Genomic DNA, 20,040 nt, shown 5'->3' with positions numbered 1-20,040 from the left:
CTTGTTGCATAGTTTTACTGTTGGAGAAAGACGAGGGAGACATATTTTCCTTTCTACGTTGTAAAAGTTCAACACAAATTAGAAAATGGAGATATAGTACAGTAGGTAGCCTGCGATTCCAAATATCTCCGATTTAGTCCGAGACCATCTACTGTACTCACTCATTTCCTTTTTGAGTATAGCGTACCAGGGAGGACGTTACGACAAGCAGTTTATCACAAACTGGATTGGCTCTGAGCAAGTTCATGTGAGGTGGAAGAATAATATTCTTTGTTGTCATTGGGCAATGCGATGTCAGTCTTTTTCTTGTACTGCTTTTACATGGAAATAGGGCTTCAGTGAGCTACTGTATATGCCCGAGGTGAGTAAGTATGCAGTAAAAAAATAAACTCTTTCATTCCAATCGCGCTGTTAATATGTTATATAAATCATCTCTTTACAAATGTGGCCAGCATTTCCCGTACAGATTGCACAGAATCTCCAATCGGAAAATAAAGCCAGAAAGTGAAAATGAAATAGCTGTTTCATTTGTTTGAGGCATTATTTCGTGCTTTCAGATATACATTTAGTTCTTTACTGGTTTATTTATTTTTACTTTGATGTTTTTGTTTCAGAGTTTTGATTTTTCAGGGTTTGGAAAGGAAGCTGGATTTCTAGAAAACACCGTTAACGAGTGACAATGTGATTAACGCGGCACCTGCTGTATCTGTCGGGTACTGCAACTCGCATTTGATAAAGGTTTCAGAGGAACTTCACGGGTTTACCTCAAGTTCAAATTGATTAAGTTTTTTTTGTAACTGACGAATTAATGGAAGTAAATGAAGTCTGGATGAGGATGACATCAAAATGCAAACAAACCCACAGAAACCCCCTTTTCACATTAATGACACCCTTTTTAGGATGCATACTGTATAAGTCAAAGTGTAAGTTTAACTGTTTATTTTTGCATTTCTATCATTAGGTCTTCCTGTGACCCTGCTGGTAGTGTGTTTTCATTATTTTGAAAAGAAACACTTTTTTGTAACAGTAATGATAAGCCTGAGAGGAGGTAGAAATTGATGGCACTGCCCAAATGTTAGGCTTCCGGAAAAACTGTCCTTGGTGCAAAACACATGATCATCATCTTGTATAAATAAATCAGATATTTTACATTCTGTATAAAGAAATTGGTTACATTGTATAGTCCCTTAATCACTATGAAATATTATAATCATATTAAGACTATTGCTCCAGCTTTCCTTCCACAGTCTAAAAACATATTGGTTTTGTTAATTGTTTTTTGGTAAAACTTGCCCTAGTGTGACAGAGCGTGTGTCTGTTTGTGTCTGTCTACCCTGTGATGGACTGGCATCCCCTCAAAGGTGTACACTGCCTTGGACCCATTGCTCGCTGGGATAGGCTCTGGCTCTCCTGTGACCCTGAATTGGAAGAAAAGGTTGGAAAGTGGGTGAATGGGACTATTCAATTATGTATTGAGAAGAGTGGTCTGTACTTCAAGGGGAACTGCAATCCCAAGAACGGTTATTAAATCTCTCTTACAAAATCAATTAATTGACATTATAGAAAAAATTACAAATTTCAAATTAAGCATACAATTATGAACTTTATGAAAGTAGTGTAAATTGCCATGGATTAAGATGTGGTGTGGCCCTTCTTACTCACTAGTCTCCGTAATGACAAATATAATGTGATGTGCAAACGAATACGTACATCACTGCAGAAATATTCTACTGTGATCCACAGGCAGAGTTAACAAGTAATTTGTATTTGTCAGCAAAACCGTCTCAGTGTCAAGAGTGATATTTCTGTTGTCTTAAAAGTGACATATTCACAAGCCTGTTTGTCTACAATGTGATAGGGCCACTTCACTTCACCAGAAGTTTTGTTGCCTTGTTCTGAATCTCAGAACATATCCCTGTCCGTACCTGGAAATTTAGTCTGTTTTGTTCATTGAAGGTTTTACAAGTTACCATGTACATTTAACTTTTATTGTGGTTTGAAATGCACTCATCAGTGCTGATCCTTTCTAACCCCAGAATATAAAAATAGCGTTGCAGTTCCCCTTTCAGTCCCATACCCAGTATCCACTAGTCTCCTGTGAAATGCATTAATACATTACATGCCATATAATACATACACTACATACTGTACCTTCCGATGAAGATGGCACCTTAGTATCTGGGGATCATTAGAGATTAGAACACCATACCTGAGTGGATCGAGGAATCCAAATGTGTAGAGGAAACCTACTGTGTGTTGTCAGTGATGCTTTGTTCATCATTCTGCTTCAGCTGTGGCTTCCGATGTTGACTATCAAAATACTTAGCTCCAGAATCTTCTCTTAGACTTCTTAAAGCCGAGCAATAGTTGTTGCATCACGATGCTTTTCTAATGGATAACATTTTACGACATGATGAAGTTTTGGGTTCCCTGTGGTCTTGCTTTAAATAGACACAAGGGGTTTTGCTGTGGTCATTTAGAAAGAAAAATGTTGCAATAGTTTGCCCAGTAAATAAACTGCAATAAAAGACAAATTGTGCGCAGCAAAACGAAATATGATCCCAGTAATGTAGGGTGCACCCAGTAAAAATGGAGCAAAAGAGTAAATGTTGATAACATAATCTACTGCTTAAAGACCTAAAAAAACGATTTGGCTCTAGCAGAGCTAAGGGACTTTATTAGTACGGAAATTTCTCATTTCTCTGAAAGGGTTTCTTGCCATGTGACATGTTGTGACTTTCGTTTCTATAAATGGTAGCGACAGTTGTCAAATAAGTTTTATAACTGTTTAACGTTCATGTGTCTTTTGAGCACTTGTTGGCTATCAGCAAGAAAAAACCCTGAACAAGCTGAGATATAATCAATGTGTGAATGTAAGACGTTAATGCTTTAAAAGGTGGTTTTTGATCACAGCACACTGCCCTTTCACAGCTACTGACCACAGTGGAGGTAGGGCTGTTTTAACCAAGAGTTTCTATACTACAGTTAGAGCAAACACTTTTGTAAAAAGTACTCCCTTATATACTATATTCTGTATACTGTACACTCTCTTATATATAGTATTTTAAAAGTAATGGGATTTCACTAAAAACCTATGGGACACTCTTATCATAAAATTAGGATATATTGTAGAATAGCTGTGGGTATATTTTCTTTTTGTTATAACTACTTCTGTAACCTTCTGTGCAAATGCATTAACTGGATTTGTTTCATCATTTAGACCTCTACACAAAAACACTCCTGGAATCTGCTGTTCTTAAACAGTAAATTGTACTTTTCAGTATTTTTAACATAAACCTTTTTAAAGACATTAGAACTGTGAGAGCTACTGTACATGCACTGAAAGGTTATTAAGAAAAATAATTCTTTCACTTGGAAAATGTGTGTGAAAAGTTCAGGATTCTTTTTTTTTGTTTGTAGAATCATACGGAGCTGAAGCAGGAGTGCAGCAGTGCAATATGGAAGACTCCATAGATGTCATTCTTCAGGATCAAAACATAAAGTTTTTGCACCGGCCTCAGGACAGTCATCACTTGAGTATGGTATTAGGGGGGTTGCTTGTTGGCTTCTACAGACTATGGACAATGTTTGTACAGCCTGGCTTCCGAAAAGTGCCAATTAAGTTACAGGTATTGTTCTTAGTAACAGTGCTTTAATCTGGAGTCCAGCTCTGAACTGTAGTTCTTCCCTATAAAGAACCTATAAAGAAAAATATACAGTATCCCACATTGCTTTTGCAAGACCTTTGTTTCCACAGAATATGTAACTTTACTTTAAGCCATTTCCCTCAGTAGTGTCTGTAGCTAAACACACATTTCCATATACAGTAGACATGCAATTATTTGTTATTTATGTCTTCCGGCAACCTTTTCTGGATGCAATGTTGGCATAAGTTTAAAAAATAATCCATTGCAGTTTAAAATTACAAGCAAATGACTGCTTTAGGAAAAGAACCAGAAGCTGGGGGAAAATCATTTTAACAAATAATTTTCAAAGTTTCAAAGTCATCTGATTAAAAGGCATTCACAAAGTCAACCCATTGACTTTGTAATGTTTCTTACAGTATATTATTATGTAAAGTGATCTATGTACAGTAGTGTGAATAGTTAATATGTAAAATAAAAGATTGCCTTTTAAAATTCAATTTTCTTCAGTTAGTTAATTTCAAAAGGTAATCCCTTACATAACCTAGTTTAAACTGTAATGTTTTACTTTGAAAAATGATTTTCTGTTTTACCTTCTGTACTTTACAGTAACTACATCTACTGAGGGTAGAATAGTATGTTTCCTTGCTATATGTAGTAAGACGTTTAAATGTCAGGCTTCCCTATGTCTTTTTGTGCAGATTGAATGATACGCCTTTGAAAGCACTATTTCCAGTAAACCTCAACACCATTTTGCACTTTAACATTTCCAAATAGGTAACAGGTGAAGAATATTCAGTTGTAGACCTTAGCTGAGTGTCATCTTAATGTTTCTGATTTAAAATAGTGTTTTAAGTTGAACCTTTTATATAACAATCTTGCCTTCAGGTAACACTGCTTTATTTTTTATTAAACTATCCCATATGATCAAAAGTGATTATCTCGTTTTTCATAAAGAAATTCTTGCCCACTCTCTTTCTTTTTACCAACCAATAGCAAAGCGGCTGATGCAAAATTTTGCTAGGCCAATAAAAAGTGTGAAAAATACAGTACAGCTCTGGACTTCACGCTGGAATATTTTTTCCATAAAGTGCAAAAGTGGCATCTGTTTTTAAATAATAAACTAGGTCAGTCTTTTTGTAAGCAACATGATATTGAATGTGAACATTTTCAATGCTGTGCAGGTACCATATTTACCTTCCAGTACGATACAGACACAGAATGTAATGAAACTCCTGGAGGGACGAAAAGGTTGCCTGGCTGACCTTGGTTCTGGAGATGGGAGACTGGTGAGTTATTCAGAAAACTCTGCAGTTGCACGTCTCAGCTTGTATACCTGATGTCCAGGAAATAAACATTTACATATTCATCTACTGAGGGTCAAAGAACATAACCTTGACGTATAACTGTATATAGTAATAGAACTGATGGAACAAAACACTCTCATCACACAGCTTAAATTAAACTGTATTTGCTTCAAATACAGTTACAAAATTAACAAAATAATGTGTGGATTTGATGGTCACAACGTTTATTAGTAATCTTGCGATATTTGTGTCCTTAAAGAAGAGTGATGTCTGACATAAAGTTCTTGAAATCCAGAGATCAAAAAGAAATCCCTTTATTTTGTCTGGGCACCCACATGAAGGAAAAAACATTTCAGTTATATCCTGGAGTTGGAATATAATGTAATGTGGGGATAACTAGTCTCTTTACACCAGCCACCCATTTTCTTCATTTTTAAGGCAAAACAGAGACCATGTTTACTGAACCCCATTAGCCTTGGTTTACAATTCAAGTCTTGCAAATTTACTTGGTAGATGTAAATGGACAATGAGTGGACATGTTGTAGCCACTTTCGATTTTTCTATTTAAAGGAATCATGATTCAAGATTTTATGTAATTGTACTGAAATAAATTCTAAATTATATTAAGTGAAAATTGTAATAAAAAATGATTAGGTACTTCATATATTTGCTCCAGGGCAGAATATGAAAATTAATTCATCTGTCACATAATTATGTCAGCTATTTCATTCTTTGTGTCTGAAGGTGATGGTATTATAATACAGTATATCACAAACATTTTTTCTGTTGCCACAAAGATCACGATAATATAATGTAAAAATAAAACAGAGCCAGATTCAGTTGTCACACAAACGCAAGATGTAATTTTCTGAGTTTGTTACAGGAAAGAAAGAACTGTACAGTGTCATTTAAGCAGAAACCTCAGATTTTATCAAAAACTGTCTGCAGCGCAATTGTTATCATGAAGCAAGCCTTTACACATTTAAGTAATGCCAGTTAAATAAAATGCTATTATTTGTAATTATTTTATGTCTGCTGTCATTTACTAATCTTTCTCACAATCATGGCAAGCTGGTTCTCACACAAACACTCGAAATCTCATTTATCTCAGTTCTTCTACTTAATTTGTATGTCCTCGTAAGCAAAACATATTGTTATCATCATCTTTTGTTAAAAATCTGGAATTTTTACATGTGAAACAAATTATTTACAGTGTACAGTTCTTTCCTCACTATGAAATATTATGATCATATGATGGTTATTGCTTTAGTTTTCGTCCCACAGTCCAAAAACCATACAGGTTTGGTTAGTTGGCTTTTGTGAAAACTGCCCCTGGTGTGAGTGTGTGTCTGTGTTTGTGTCTGTCCTGTGATGGACTGGCATTCCCATCCAGGGTGAATGTGTGCCCATTGCTTGTCAGGCTCCAGCATCCCCATGACCAAGTATTGGAAGAAGTGGTTAAAAAATAGATTGAAGTCTATTATTTATTTTGTCTTGGCACAAATAATCCAAGCACAGACGACCATCATCAGATGAATGAAAACTCCATGATTGTTATAGCCAGAATCTACTCTCTTCTTTTAGATGATGTTTGGCAGTACAGTAGGTGTACTACCTTGTAAACTGTTTTTCATCAGATTTTAGAAGATACAGTACGCAAGGCTGGGCCTGGACACAACATCAGACCCTCAGTGCAGACTGAAGATGCATTCCAAAGAAAGGAGAACTGTGGGAATGAAAGTCACAAAATTAACCTGTATGGCAGGGAGGCAAAAAGGAAGTCAGTATAAAAAATAACCCATTTCAAATTTTGCAGTTAAGCACCTGAGTGATCATGCAAAAATGTGGTAAGAGTTGTTATGGTGAGATGAGAGCAAATTGGGACTTTTGGGTCTAAATGCCAATTGATCTACTTGCCGCAGATCAAACATGGCACATCTTCCAGTCAGCAGCATCCCTACGGTCACACATACATAGAGGTGGCAGCATCATGCTGCCAGCAGGGTCTGGAAAGTTTGTCACTAGAAGTTTCTTTCCTGAGGAAAAATGGACAGAACAAAGTCCAAGCAAATAATAGGGGAAAAACCTGTTTCAGTCTGCTTTCCAACTGCATTCTATTTTTTCAATAAAACTTAAGTTTCAAAGTTTGCATGCATCATTTTGTAATTTCATAAAATTGGACACCTTTGGAAGAGATCAAATACTTTTGCAAGGCACATTATGAGCAATAAAATGAGTAATATTATTTTTTTCTGAAGCATTGAACAAGATATATAATACAATACCTAAATACAAGTTCTTTTCACTTGAAATATGCACCCTTGGCTCACTTCTGTCAAGTCGTATAAAGTCATTGCTTAGGGTTTCAGAATAGTTACAGACATTTCACTTATTTCATTTCTGGAATTAAAAAAATCAGGTTATCAGGATAAATAATTTTTAATTTTTGTTCCTTCCCATTATTGTTCAGCCTTTATTTATCAACAGGTATACTGAATATGGCTGAAATTTCCTTGGCTTGATGTGTGTCCCATTTCCAGATATAGATATTACTCCTGTCTTAAAAGCTTGGCAGCATACAGTAGATTAATTGAAAATTACATAGGGATGACATTACATAATCTGGTAGGGACTCTGGTAGAGAATATTCCTTTTTGTTTAGTTATTTTTTTGTTGTTGGAACATTGTTTTCTTTTCAAATATTCATTTTCCAAATTCAGAATCATTAAACGGCAATGTTTTATTTCTACGTTATTTACAGCATGCTGCTGTGCAGTATTTAGGTCTATGTATGCATATTTATATGTATAGTTTTATATTATAGTTTTTCTAGAAATGTATCTACATAAAAAAATATTCACATATAAGAGGAAGACATTAAGATCATCTAGCTCTTGTTGCTAGTCCCTATAATAATTGGGATCTCATCTAGCAGTTTCTTCTTCCAAACAAGTGTTTGATAGCTTGGCTGGGCAGTGTGTTCTTCTGTTTGTTAACCTTGTCAATGCCTTGAATCACAACCTTCTCTGTTCAGGCCCCAAAAATAATTGGTTTTGTCAGCCTGTTACTTGAAGTGTTACTTCAGGCTTGGCAGTATATCTGATTACTGGTCTCTGTAGTGCTTCCAGATCAACAGCAACACATATAATGTGCAGAGCAAAGCTGTACATTTTGCTCTAAATGTCTTATTGGCCTTATGAGTGTAGAATACAATTTAAACTTGATTTAATTCTTCAACATTCTTTAACTGTACAACATATTTTCTTGTATAGAGCACATATTTTCTTTTTATATTAAAATATATTTTACATATTTTGTATTGCTATACAGTATATTTGCTCTTTATTGCTCTCCACATTGTCTAGAAGACTAAATGTGTCTGCATTAACATCTGTTTTCACAGATTGCTTCTTCCAGCCATCTTATATTTGTAGCATGTTTTGCTCCTACCCGCATGTACTAAAGTACTCTGCACTTCTACACTCTAACTTGTTAAAAGTTCTTTGAACAAGCAACAACAAGAACTGACACAAAAGAGCATATGTTATGGCATATTTGTATATTTGGTAGGATTCCAATAAGGTTTCTTATTAACATTTTTTACATTGAAGGCAGTAGGAACTCAAGTTAATGCTTGCCTTTCGATTGAAAACTGACAACGGAGTATAGTCAAGGGGTAAATGCTCAAACTAAGGTGGTGAACTACTACAGAGATTTGTGTAGCACTGTACCTCCTAGCTGATGTAAATTATTTAGATTCTGGTACAGTACAGTAAACTAATCAAGTTCTCATATGATACTAATATAAAGAGACTAACAAACATTGCAGGTGTGACAAGATGTGCAAAATTCAAGACTAGGCAAATGCCTGTCAGATGATATTTGGTAAAGCAACATAATAATAATAATAATAATAATAATAATAATAATAATAATAATAATAATAATAATAATAATTGCTTACACTTATATAGAGCTTTTCTGGACACTCCACTCAAAGCGCTTTACAGGTAATGGGGACTCCTCTCCACCACCACCAATGTGCAGCATCCACCTGGATGATCCACCTTTTCCAATGCCATGACTCCCCAGGAACTGGGGAATCTCAAAGTGTGAAGAGAACCTCTCTAAAGAGGTGGAGAGAGTGGAGGTTGTGCGGTCCTATCCTGATATATTTTTGTTTTTGAGATGTGCAACATCTACTGCTGTTAGCCAAGAGCTCTTCCTAGTGAAGCTCACAACCTGAAGACCAGTCACTCTGAATCTGTACAGCTTCAGGAGGTTTGCCTGGCTTGCTTTCCTATTTACAAAAAATGTTTTAATTAAATTACAGCCTCTATACGCCAAGAATATCAGCAGACTGAGCTATATGACCATAAGAGAAGGGAACTGATGGGCCTGGTGAATAACTTCAAACAAATATATAAGTACTTGACCTGAAATACATTACAATGCAGTTGTTATTTGTCCTTGTTACACTTTCATTGCATGCTTTGCACTTGCTTCTTATGTGGTAGATTCAGTGATATTAACCAAGTGCATCTGTGTCTGAAATTGGTAAATAACTGTTGCATTTAGTTGGGCAATAACCTGTTCCTAGAGCAAATGAATTTTGCAATGAGTACCCTGTTCTGTGTTTAGAAAAAGAGTGTGTTTAGAAAAGAAAGTGTCCAAAGAACATACAGTATGTCGGAGAATTGGATAGTTTTTTAAAATGAAAGATTTGGGGTGCAGATTTCTTTTTTTAAACCATGTGTTTTTATCAGACAATTTCAAATAAATATGAACAATTCATGATTGCAGATGCACTGAACTATAAATTAAACCAGCTTTATTTATAACTACATTGTGTCAAAATGTGGAAACTGACACAAACAGGAAGCAAAAGTGACTCATAATATATTACAGACCACAAATGTGTTGCAAATTTCCAGCATCATTGTCACTTTCCTATTATAAATAATTGATTTTTGTGTTTGTGAAAATAAACACTTGTACTTAAGGAAGTGATTTTAAACACATGTACTCTCAGTTTTCAGTAGAGATTTGATACGGTCTTGGTCGCTGGTCAGTTAAGATACATTTGAGTTTCATCAGTTATTGTTATTGGTTTTTGAGGCAGTATCTTATACAGTGAATGTTGGATCCAGTACTTATAATAATCCCTTGAAAACGGGAATTTTTAAAAACTGTTCTAAAATAACACAAAGTGTTTGCAGAGTGCTCCGTATCTGTAATGGTTTCACTACTGTTCTTATTAATTAAGGATACTTTCAAGATATTTCAAGATATATTTCAGAATCTATGAGGGACTAGTTTTTAAATCAATTAAATTGATAAAATACTGCCACTTGTTTTCCAAATGTACATTTTGGAGAAAACAATGCTTGTTTTTTTTTTTTATTACTGGCCAGCTCATGATTGATTATTTTCCCTGCTAATTCTTTTATCATTTACAAGCCAATTCCTGCCATCTTCCTTTAGTTTAGGCACAATTTTAAAAAGCAAAGGATGGTTTGTTTCGATGAACTTAAGAATTCCTTTGCAAAATGCTTTATAAAGTATGTCTGATAATGTCGAAGTTACGTGTTGTGAAGTGATGATAATGACTCAGATGAAGCTCTCACGCAAACTTCCTGTAGAAAAAAAAGCTCTATTTACTAATATTTTTATGTAAATAAAAAAACTTACAGATTTCAGGACTAAAAATCCTTGGTCTTTTTAAAATATTGATAATAATATTGAATACTATTAAAACAGTTGTAGTAAGTCTCTTCTACCTATTTTGTTAATCACCAGAAGATCCTTTCCTTTTATTGTAGGCTGATTGTACTACATCTGTAACACTGTATTGGTTGTCTTATATTAGGTCTTTGCTGCTTCTTCTCTGGGACTTCAGAGTACTGGATTTGAGATCAACTCAATTTTGTTAACCTATGCAAGAAGTAAAGCTTGGTGGAAAGGAATACCCACCTATAAAGCTACTTTTGTCAACAAGGATTTTTGGAAGGTACTTCTTTCACATAAATAGATATTTGTTAAAAATTAACATCTTTCCAAATCTGTATCTGTAGCTGTGGAAAGGTACACATTTTAATGTCACATAGTTACCATTTTAATTTTCAAGACTATATAAATGTACTGTATCAGAATCGGATGCAGTAGAGTAATAATAACATGTAAACCTTATTCCGGTTCAGTGTTTTTTAACCTGATTCAATTTCAGATGTTGGGCTTTATTTACCTAATATGAGAAAATGAACAGTGCAAATAAAACTAAGCTCTTTATGGTATGACCTCAAAATAATTAATTGGTTTATACTTTCAAAAAGAGAGAAGTGGCTCTAAAATGGAAAAAGTTCAGGATATGCAATATAATTTGGTCTGATTTTCTTTTATGATCCAAAATGCAGTAAGTGAAGCCAGGTTGGTATTTCGCAAAACTCAAATATGCTTCTTATATACTGTCTAATAGAGATATCTGTCAGCTTCCAATTATGTATCATTTTCTTGAATTTCAACTTTTAACTTCTATTTTTAACTTATTTCACACATAAAAGTGTTCAATCTCAGCATTCAACATTTTGATTTAAAATGTTCAATTTGAAAGATGTGTTTTTACTATTTGTATTTTATAATTGGACATCGTTGGCAGGGGAGAATTACAGTACTTTTCAAGAAAGTGAATTTTCTACCACTTTCTTTACTTTTGACTGGGTCTGCATCTTCACAATTCTTAGGCTTAAACAGAAAAATATACTGCACGTAGTAGGGGTTTTAAGACCTTTTTCACTTCAAGTATGAACTGTTTTTCACTTCAAGTATGAACTGTTTTTCATTTCAAGTATGAAATGCTGTTTTTTCTATTTACAGACCGATCTGTCAAGGTACAATAATGTGATCGTATTTTTAGCTCCAGGTGTGGTAAGTATCTGCTGTCAAAGCAATACAACAAAAGCAAGTGAGAGATGGTATTTGATTGTTCTTTATTTTTAAACCTACCGCACTTGTCCTATGTAGGTCTAAAGATCATTTGCAAACTTCTTCAGCTTTTATAATAAGCTGTTATACACCAAAATAATTACCTTGCAATGTAGTCACAATATAGAGAAATGGAAGTAGCTTACAATTATACATTATACATCACATTTCATCCCAAAGCTTCACAGTTAAGAGAGGCACCACTTCACACACCAGTGCCGTGCAGTCCCACTTGGGTGTCGTGTGGCAGACATTATACACAAGTTGCCACCCTACACAGCAGTTCAGGTGGAAACGTGTGAAATTAGTTTTGGGAGTGGTGTTGACTTTGTCAGTGTGTTTGTTGATTTTAAATGCTTATAGATGAGGTTCCGTAGTTTTCTCTGTTCAAGTCCCTAAAACGTCAGTTCCTGACAGTATACAGTGCATAGACATTCTTTGAGCCCACGTATGCATCAGTTCTTTTGACTGATTTCAAAGCAGCAGTAACCTTTTTCATTAACTGGTGGTCAAAATTATTCTGTAAATGAGGTCTCACTACTGCATAGCTGTTCTTCCTTTAATTTTAATTATACACTTTTAACCATATACTGTACGCTGATATTATAAACTCATCTCATTTGTGTGTTTTGTTGCATGCCAGCACTGTCTAAAAAGTGAAAAATATCAACTTAAGCACAAAAGGGTTTTAATAAGTAGTTTCTTCCATTTCAGATTTCCCATGTTACAGTATATAGTAGTTTGTTTTTATTGCTGGTGATTGCTTACAGTAGCACTTCTTTTTTGCAATCTTTTTTTTTACCTCTTTTTAAACAAAGGTTTCCAAACATACTGTTAAAAGAAACATACTGTATCATGCAATGCATGTATATATTTTAAATATATAATTGATCATTTATGGGTAGCCGACAGATACTTACTTGATGCAGATATCATGGTTGGTTATAATTTGAGTAACTTTAATAATTGACTAAACATTAAAGCCTCATATTAGTGACAGATAATTGGGTACACATTATCAGGTTATTTAATCTTTTGAAAGTCAAGCCTGGTAAAAATTTAAGAAAGACAATTGCAGAAAGGATATAACATGCCCAGATTATAAAGAGAACAGGTTGGAGGCTGCACCACGTGCAATTTCTAACCAGACTAAAAGCCACAGCCAAGCCCTGTCCCTCAGTGTCAGATCATGATTTGGAAAGCCAAGCATCACGATACCTCACCATGATCAGTATATAATCGTGGTGTTTTCTCAGTGCCAGTTCCATCACATCAGAAATGCCAAGGTGACAATACATCAGCTATTCCTCTGTGAGGAGATGGCTAAACAATTTGATCTTCCCAGTTTCTTACTTCACTTCAATTTCTTTCTCACAGATCTTCTGATCTCCAATCATTTGGGGATCTTTACGATGAAAAGACCCATAGAACTTCTACTAATGAATTATACATCGTCATTTTTAGATAAATTCTTCAGCCGAAAGTTTATGTGCTTTGTGTGTGTGATTTTGTATGTACTGTAAAAGCCATTGTTTTCAAAACGAACTTTTAACTGTAACGTTGTACCACTACCTAAATATATGTAGGTCTTGTACGGGTTTTGCATGATTAGATGCATTTCTGGGCAGTCTATTACACTGTCCTATGTTTACGCATCATTGCATTTTCACACAAGATTATATTAGGGAAATGTGTACTTTGCTTTGTATGCCCACTTTATCCTGTTTCCAGATTTATAATACTGTGTATTTACCCAGTAGAGAGCGTGGTCTCTGTAGCACTGTGCTGAGTCTAAAGTTTTAAAGTCCAAAGTATATTTCCTGTTCAGAATTGTATAAATATTGACTTTTAGCCATTATATTTATATCCAACCACAGCCTGTGTGGCCTATGTAGCAATGTATGGTGTTCTAGAATTAGACTTATTTATATATTTATATACCCTGATGATATTTGTATGATTTGTTAATGCAATTACCAAAAGAGAGAATCATGTTGTTTAGGAGTATGGAAAGGTGCTCAAGAGCTTTTTTTTTTTTAGTTTTGATTGAATTTGCACCCTTTGAATGTCAGATGAAGCTTTACATTTTAATTACCTTCAGCAGGCGTGAGTTAACAGAGTGCTATACTCTCTTGTAAAACTAACTATATCAAATGTGTTAAAGTTATTCAACAGCCTTAAACAGGCATGTTACTTCAGGTACATATTTAACTTCACAAAGGGGAAATTCCAGCTCAGATACACATTGACATACAGTAAACACATACAGTACTTTGGATATCAGTCGAACTATGAACACTAAGTCCGCTCCAGGCTAGAACTACATTAAAATAGTATATAGAAATCTGGCAGGAGTAGAGAGATAGTTTGAAATTCCTGCTCCGCTTTTTAGATTTTTAAAGAAAGATAAAAAGTATACTACTTGTGTTTTATTAAACATTCCATTGAAAGTAATACCCATTTATTACTGAAGAGAAATTAGAAGGAGCATGCAGTATGAAAGAAGGTAACACATGTATATTTAGCCACTTTTTGTATTCAAAAGCTAAGAATTCATCCATATTTGAAAAAAAAAACATCTTGCCTACCCTTCCATGGACATTATACAGTAGTTTGTATATCAAAAAATAATTTAAGTGCTTGACATTTACTTTATTTACCCAATACAAGAAGTGAGGACATATTCCCATTCATTATGAAGCCGAACAATCTCCTCATTTCAATACATTCTGGTTATTAATTTATCGATGCTCCAGCTTAATCAATACTAGAAAATCTGAGCTCCTTTCTAAGAAAGACATGTTTATCAAATACATTATCAAGATTCTTATGCATTCTTAAGACATACTCATGGATTAAAATCATGCATTACTAATGAAGTACTGTATTAACACACCATCTCCCGTCCTTCATAAATGCATACACATGTACTGTATGTTTCAAATTGTCTACAAAAAAATATTGTTTTTGTACTAAAAGAAGAGGGCTTGTATCACATTGATTTTACATTTTACCTGAATTCAGAAACAAAAATCTTAATCAGATGTTATGCATTAGAAATATTAAAATGTTAATTTAAAAATTTTTAAAATTTAAAACACAGCAAGATTACAGCCCAGAAAAAAAACTAAAAGTATTTTACTTGTACGTGTTTTAGTATGTGTGTTAGTGAAGTTTTAAACTCTTTTCATTTTAATTAGGAATTTGGTTCATATTTACTAAATAATCTACAAACGGATGAATTATGTGTATTTTCCAGTGATAAATGTTCCTCAAAAATCTAATACATATACAGTATATACAGTATTTTTTTTTTCAACAGAAGAGATGTTTATTCTTGTTTGCACATATCTGTTAATCAGCTGATTCACAGACCACTATTTTGCTGTTTTCCTCAGATGGAGGTGCTGGAGGAGAAGCTCCTGGCAGAACTCCCTGATGGTGCCAGAGTCATTTCATGTCGTTTCCCTTTCCAACACTGGCCCTCCGTCGGCACTGAAGGAGCAGGCCTGGATCAAGTATGGGCCTATGACATAAATGCTGTACGCAGGATTGCTACCTAATCGCTTTCAATTTGAAGCTAATTGGGTATTGACAAACAGTTTTTTAAAAGAGGAATACTATTTTAATACTAAATATAGTCGTCTACAAAAAACCTCTCTTTTGAAACAAACCTTTTAATGTAACGGAAACTGTGTGTGAAACTGCATATGTTCACTCTACACTAAATCTTGGTAATCCGCTGTCTTGAGGTTCTCATTATCATCGTCCCCTGAGGTTGATAAATTAGTCCAATTAAGTCAATAGTGGCTGCTTTAGGTTCTTAAGAGGTGAGCTGGAATGAAAACTACAGACATACTGACAGCTCTGGACCACGATTGTACACGCCTGGATAATTTCGTTTCATATCATGTTTATGGTTTCTACTTTTCCAGATGCCTCTACAAAGCCTGTATACTTACATAAGCCATAATCAAAACCTTACTTTGAGAATTCATCATGAAGAGTTAGGTTTTAGGGAAGGCATCATCCATTAAACACTCTACTGTATGTCTCTCATTTTGGTTACATGTGTATTCACTTCTTCATATGCAACAGGTTATATTGACTTTCTGTTAGAAATTAATGTCTGACTAATGCATTCATTTCACAGTAAAAAAGCCATGCAAGTTTGCATTTCCATTTTTTGTGAACAATAATCTATAAATAGAGATTAATCAAAAATAAAAATTAAATTTGCAATTACTGTGTGAGGTCTGCATTAAAACTAAGGAATACTTTTTTACGAGGCCTAAATTTGTTGGATGTATGAACACAGTTGATTCTAGATACAGTAGTTTCCTTTAAGCCATTATTTGACTTATACAGTATATATAGTATACATCAATGAAGAGAGCTCAACAATAAAAATATTGGACTTAGGAGCGGGTGTCCATAACTTATCCCTAGCTCTTTTCAAAACTGTTAAATTATATAAAATAAACCAGCAATAACCAAGGGGATTTTCTCCTCAGTCTAGTTTACACAGAAGCTTTGAAAACTTAACAAAAGGTTAGAGATTAGCAACGTTCAATCGTAATTTGGTGGAGCATTTCACTAAACAGATTTGTATAACTGAACAAGATAGAGCAGCATTCAGCTTTGAACTCCCTATGTAAAATGTCCTCTGTCTTGCGTTCTCTGAAATGCTTTGTGGCCAATAAACTGTATGTCACTTCCACTGAAAAACAAACCACATTTAAATTGCTCTTTGGGAAAAACAAATGCTTTGCATAACAATAGCCACAACTTCCATTGCAATATTGTTTGTCGTTATTTTGTGACGAGTATCGGATCTTAACTAGTGCCACTTATCACAGAGTGAAAGTTTGATTTTCGTTAACGATTCTGCCTCTATTCCCCACTGAAGGGAAATCAAACTCAAGGTCCCCTACTGGACTAGTTCAGGAAAGGCAAAGTGTCACCATACCAAGAGCAGGGGTTAAACAGGAATGTATTTCCTTGTTCACAGAATCCAGGGAATATTCTGGAATAGTGTGCATGTCCTGTACCTTACTGTTATTATTTCTCTTACATTCCCTGGTTTTTGAAATAAATCTGCTAAACCCTAGTTTTATTAACGTGGTTACGTCAAACTTTAAATTATTATGATTAAATACTTTTTTACTGAACGAAAATAAGACTTTTATAAAGCAATGCAATAGTTTTCAAAAGCATATTTTAAATGTAGTTTGTTCCAAAGTGGAAACAACATATTTTTGGCACACAATGTATCTCTCCATTTCAGCAGGTTGTCCGCAGATGTTTTACGTTTAGGAATTTTCATATTTTTTATTATTCAAAACGTAACTACAAAATGCAATTTTCTAATTAAATATCAGGTATATTAAAATAAGCAAAAATGCTAGAAGCTATTTAAACACAACTAGAGCTATCTACATTTAGCACATTTCTAATAAACATTTAGTAGCATATTGACTTAACAGTATTAAAAATGAAATTGTAGTAGAGACACTGCTGCCACAAATGCAAAAGGAGGTATTCAGATTCAGAATAACAGTACTCCGGCATGCTTTCTTGAGTCTTGTTATACACACTGTCTTGTTTTGGCAGGGCAAAATATATGGATTGACTAAGTAGTTCTGTTCAGTTCCTGCCAAGTACATTATCTGGGAAAATGTAAACGTCATCTCCCTCTTCATTGTGAGGCTCTTTATTATCCGTAGGTCCCTCATAGTTATAATACAGGTTGGATGCATCATTCCCATAAATATGGTGTTCCACAGCTGTATTGCACTCAATGTAAACGTCTTCAGGCTCGTCATGCTGTTCATAGACTCCTGTATTCTTCTGACTCTGATCCATCTGTTTCTGAATATGAATGTTCTCATAAAGACTCTGCTTAGGGGCGCTTCCCGAGAGAGAATCGGAAGAATAAGTGAGAACACCAACAGGTCCTGACACAGAGTGAGATGACTGAGGTCTTACTTCGTAGGATTTTGGTTCTGGGGAGGCTTTCATTCGGTAATGTTTTTTTTCCATTACTTTTTCTAAGTCTCTCGAAATGTTAGCCCTCTGTCCATGATAGCATCTGCACCACTGGAAAATCAGGCCACAGCAAACAGAGACTTTTTCTGGACAACACCCTTGCCCACATTTCTCCAAAGAAGTGCAGTTTGACATTGCTGTTTCAATACGTATGAATTGTGACCACCTCAGACTTGGAAACTATAGAATATGAATTTACTTGAACTGCTACAGCACTTAATGAACTTTTAATTTACCGCATAAGGCTATATTCCGATTTTATTTTACAGCGGATGAGCCTTTAATTTAGTACGGCTCCTTGAATCTGAGTCTTTATTTTTTGTTTAATGTTGTTGCCAGATCGAGTCACTCCCTGCAGACATCAGTCTTCGAGGAATAAGTGCTCCCAGATATGCTGCTGACTTTGCCTTCTAGAGAGCAACTTGGGTTGTCATGAAGAAAGATCTGTGTGAAAATAAAGGGGAAAGGGAAGCTAAAAGAGGATATTGTTATCTAAGGTTCCGATTGCAATGCAAAAATGCATTTGAGCAGGTATATAACTGCACAAATAAGTGTAAATAGAAAATTTCAAAGCGTAATAATTTAACACAGCAAACTAACATTTTCCCTGCAATTACTTTAGAAAATTCTAATTGGTTAATAATCAAAACTACTTTCAATTACAATATTAGTGCCTAATGCATATTATAGATCTATCCTTGTTGATCTTTATGATATTAATAAAGGATCTTAAAGAAGTTTTCTGAAGAGACTATAGATTTACACTTTAAAATGTATCACTGGTATAGTTTCACGAATGCACGGTGTAACTAATTAAGTTTATTTCAAGTGAGCAAACTAATATCATTTTAACAATCATCCACTTTCTATTGAATTTGTTCAATTCAGGGTCTTGGGGGGAGTAGGAGACTAACTCGGTAGATGACGGGCAACATAATTTTACCAGTCCCCAAAATTTTGTTATGCAGTAAAAGTTAAAAGATTTGCCATTCAGTTCAAATAAATAATAAACTATTCATTTCACTATTTTTCATTAGTGCTGAGCTTTGTCACCAGCTTTACATTCTTTGAAACCATATAACCATTTTCTTTGAACACTTCTAGATGGAATGGAAGATGAACCATTCTTTTGAATCTTGTATCACTAGGTTATCCATCAGATGAAAAATACTGAAAATGTTCAGTAGTCTCTGTCCATTTATCTCAGTGAAAATAATGTGTATTATTTAATGTGTATTATTATGTAATAATGTGTATTATTTTCAGTAAACTGTAATGTGTAGTATATCACATTATACTGTAAATATAAAAAAATACACGGTATAATGTATATCCTACAAGATATTATATACAGATTTGCTTCACAGCTGAAAAGCTGTTCTTTCTTTTTCTCTTTCTCTTTTTTTCCTTCTTTCTTTTTGCTTTTCAGCATGAATTTATCTTAAAACATGGAATAATCAAATTTCAGTTCTCCATCTATTTCCTAATTTTAATCGATGGTACTGTTAATATATTGTTTGGAAGAAAGTGGAAAATAGCACCATGAAAGGTTACTTTCAGAAAAGTTCTGATTGGATTCAGCAGAACAAAAATCAGCAGTGTCCTTCTGTCTATCATGCAGTATGCAGTAAATAATTTGTGCAGCAAGTAAAACTGTGAACAGCTTAATAGTAACAGGAAATAATCTATGATAAATTTTAAAATGATGAAAAGAAAATCTAAAGTACATGAAACTTGTTTAAGATTCCATTAAAGAAAAATCAGACAATTGCAAAATAAACAACACACCAAGAACTTTTTACCTGAGTCGAAATCTTCTGAATTGATGTCTTAAAGAAATGGTTGTGGAGTCAAGGTCAAGTTGCAATATAATATGTTCTTGATAGGAACAAGTGATCCCTTTCTGCTCGTATGCATTTCCTCTTACAGCTTTGTGGTTTGTGCCACCAACTCGTCAGACTTTGTTTTATGTTTAGACGCAGGGTTTTTTCCAGTGTCAGAAAATATATTTGTGTATAAACAGTGTAAGAAAAAAGATGCAGAAAGACTTATCTAATTCT

The 20,040-nt window shown here is 34.4% G+C and overlaps 1 protein-coding gene and 1 long non-coding RNA gene across 7 annotated transcripts; one reads left to right on the top strand and one right to left on the bottom strand.

Moving 5' to 3' along the window:
• On the top strand, nucleotides 1-16,174 carry LOC148673352 (ATP synthase subunit C lysine N-methyltransferase). Of its 6 annotated transcripts, none has more exons than XM_088629728.1 (8): nucleotides 2-361; nucleotides 615-713; nucleotides 1,362-1,443; nucleotides 3,421-3,629; nucleotides 4,829-4,933; nucleotides 10,821-10,961; nucleotides 11,825-11,875; nucleotides 15,331-16,174. In XM_088629728.1, exons 4-8 carry the CDS (start codon nucleotides 3,459-3,461, stop codon nucleotides 15,493-15,495), a joined length of 633 nt encoding a protein of 210 aa, XP_088485854.1. In that variant the 5' UTR covers nucleotides 2-361; nucleotides 615-713; nucleotides 1,362-1,443; nucleotides 3,421-3,458; the 3' UTR covers nucleotides 15,496-16,174. The 6 variants fall into 6 exon arrangements, with proteins under 6 accessions (XP_088485856.1, XP_088485854.1, XP_088485853.1 ...); XM_088629727.1 differs by having other exon boundaries at nucleotides 6-361; nucleotides 1,362-1,435; XM_088629730.1 differs by lacking the exon at nucleotides 1,362-1,443 and having other exon boundaries at nucleotides 1-361.
• LOC148673351 (uncharacterized) lies at nucleotides 11,904-19,902 on the bottom strand. Its single transcript, XR_015936004.1, has 3 exons — nucleotides 19,783-19,902; nucleotides 12,529-18,424; nucleotides 11,904-12,485 (listed from the first exon to the last, which is right to left on the bottom strand). It is a non-coding gene; the product is annotated as an uncharacterized LOC148673351 (long non-coding RNA).
• Nucleotides 19,903-20,040: the final 138 nt, after the last annotated feature.

The sequence above is a fragment of the Lepisosteus platostomus genome, chromosome 4 (assembly GCF_059453375.1).
Source record: "Lepisosteus platostomus isolate fLepPlt1 chromosome 4, fLepPlt1.hap1, whole genome shotgun sequence".
Lineage (NCBI taxonomy): Eukaryota > Metazoa > Chordata > Actinopteri > Semionotiformes > Lepisosteidae > Lepisosteus > Lepisosteus platostomus.
This window is presented reverse-complemented; position numbering and strand designations above follow the sequence as displayed.

What these genes read in the sequence shown, in the direction of transcription:
- LOC148673352 (XM_088629730.1), top strand. Translation starts at nt 3,459, where the DNA reads ATGGAAGACTCCATAGATGTCATTCTTCAGGATCAAAACATAAAGTTT. An exon ending in AAGTGCCAATTAAGTTACAG is followed by an intron (nt 3,630 to 4,828) that starts GTATTGTTCTTA and finishes AATGCTGTGCAG; the next exon opens with GTACCATATTTACCTTCCAG. An exon ending in GTTCTGGAGATGGGAGACTG is followed by an intron (nt 4,934 to 10,820) that starts GTGAGTTATTCA and finishes GTCTTATATTAG; the next exon opens with GTCTTTGCTGCTTCTTCTCT.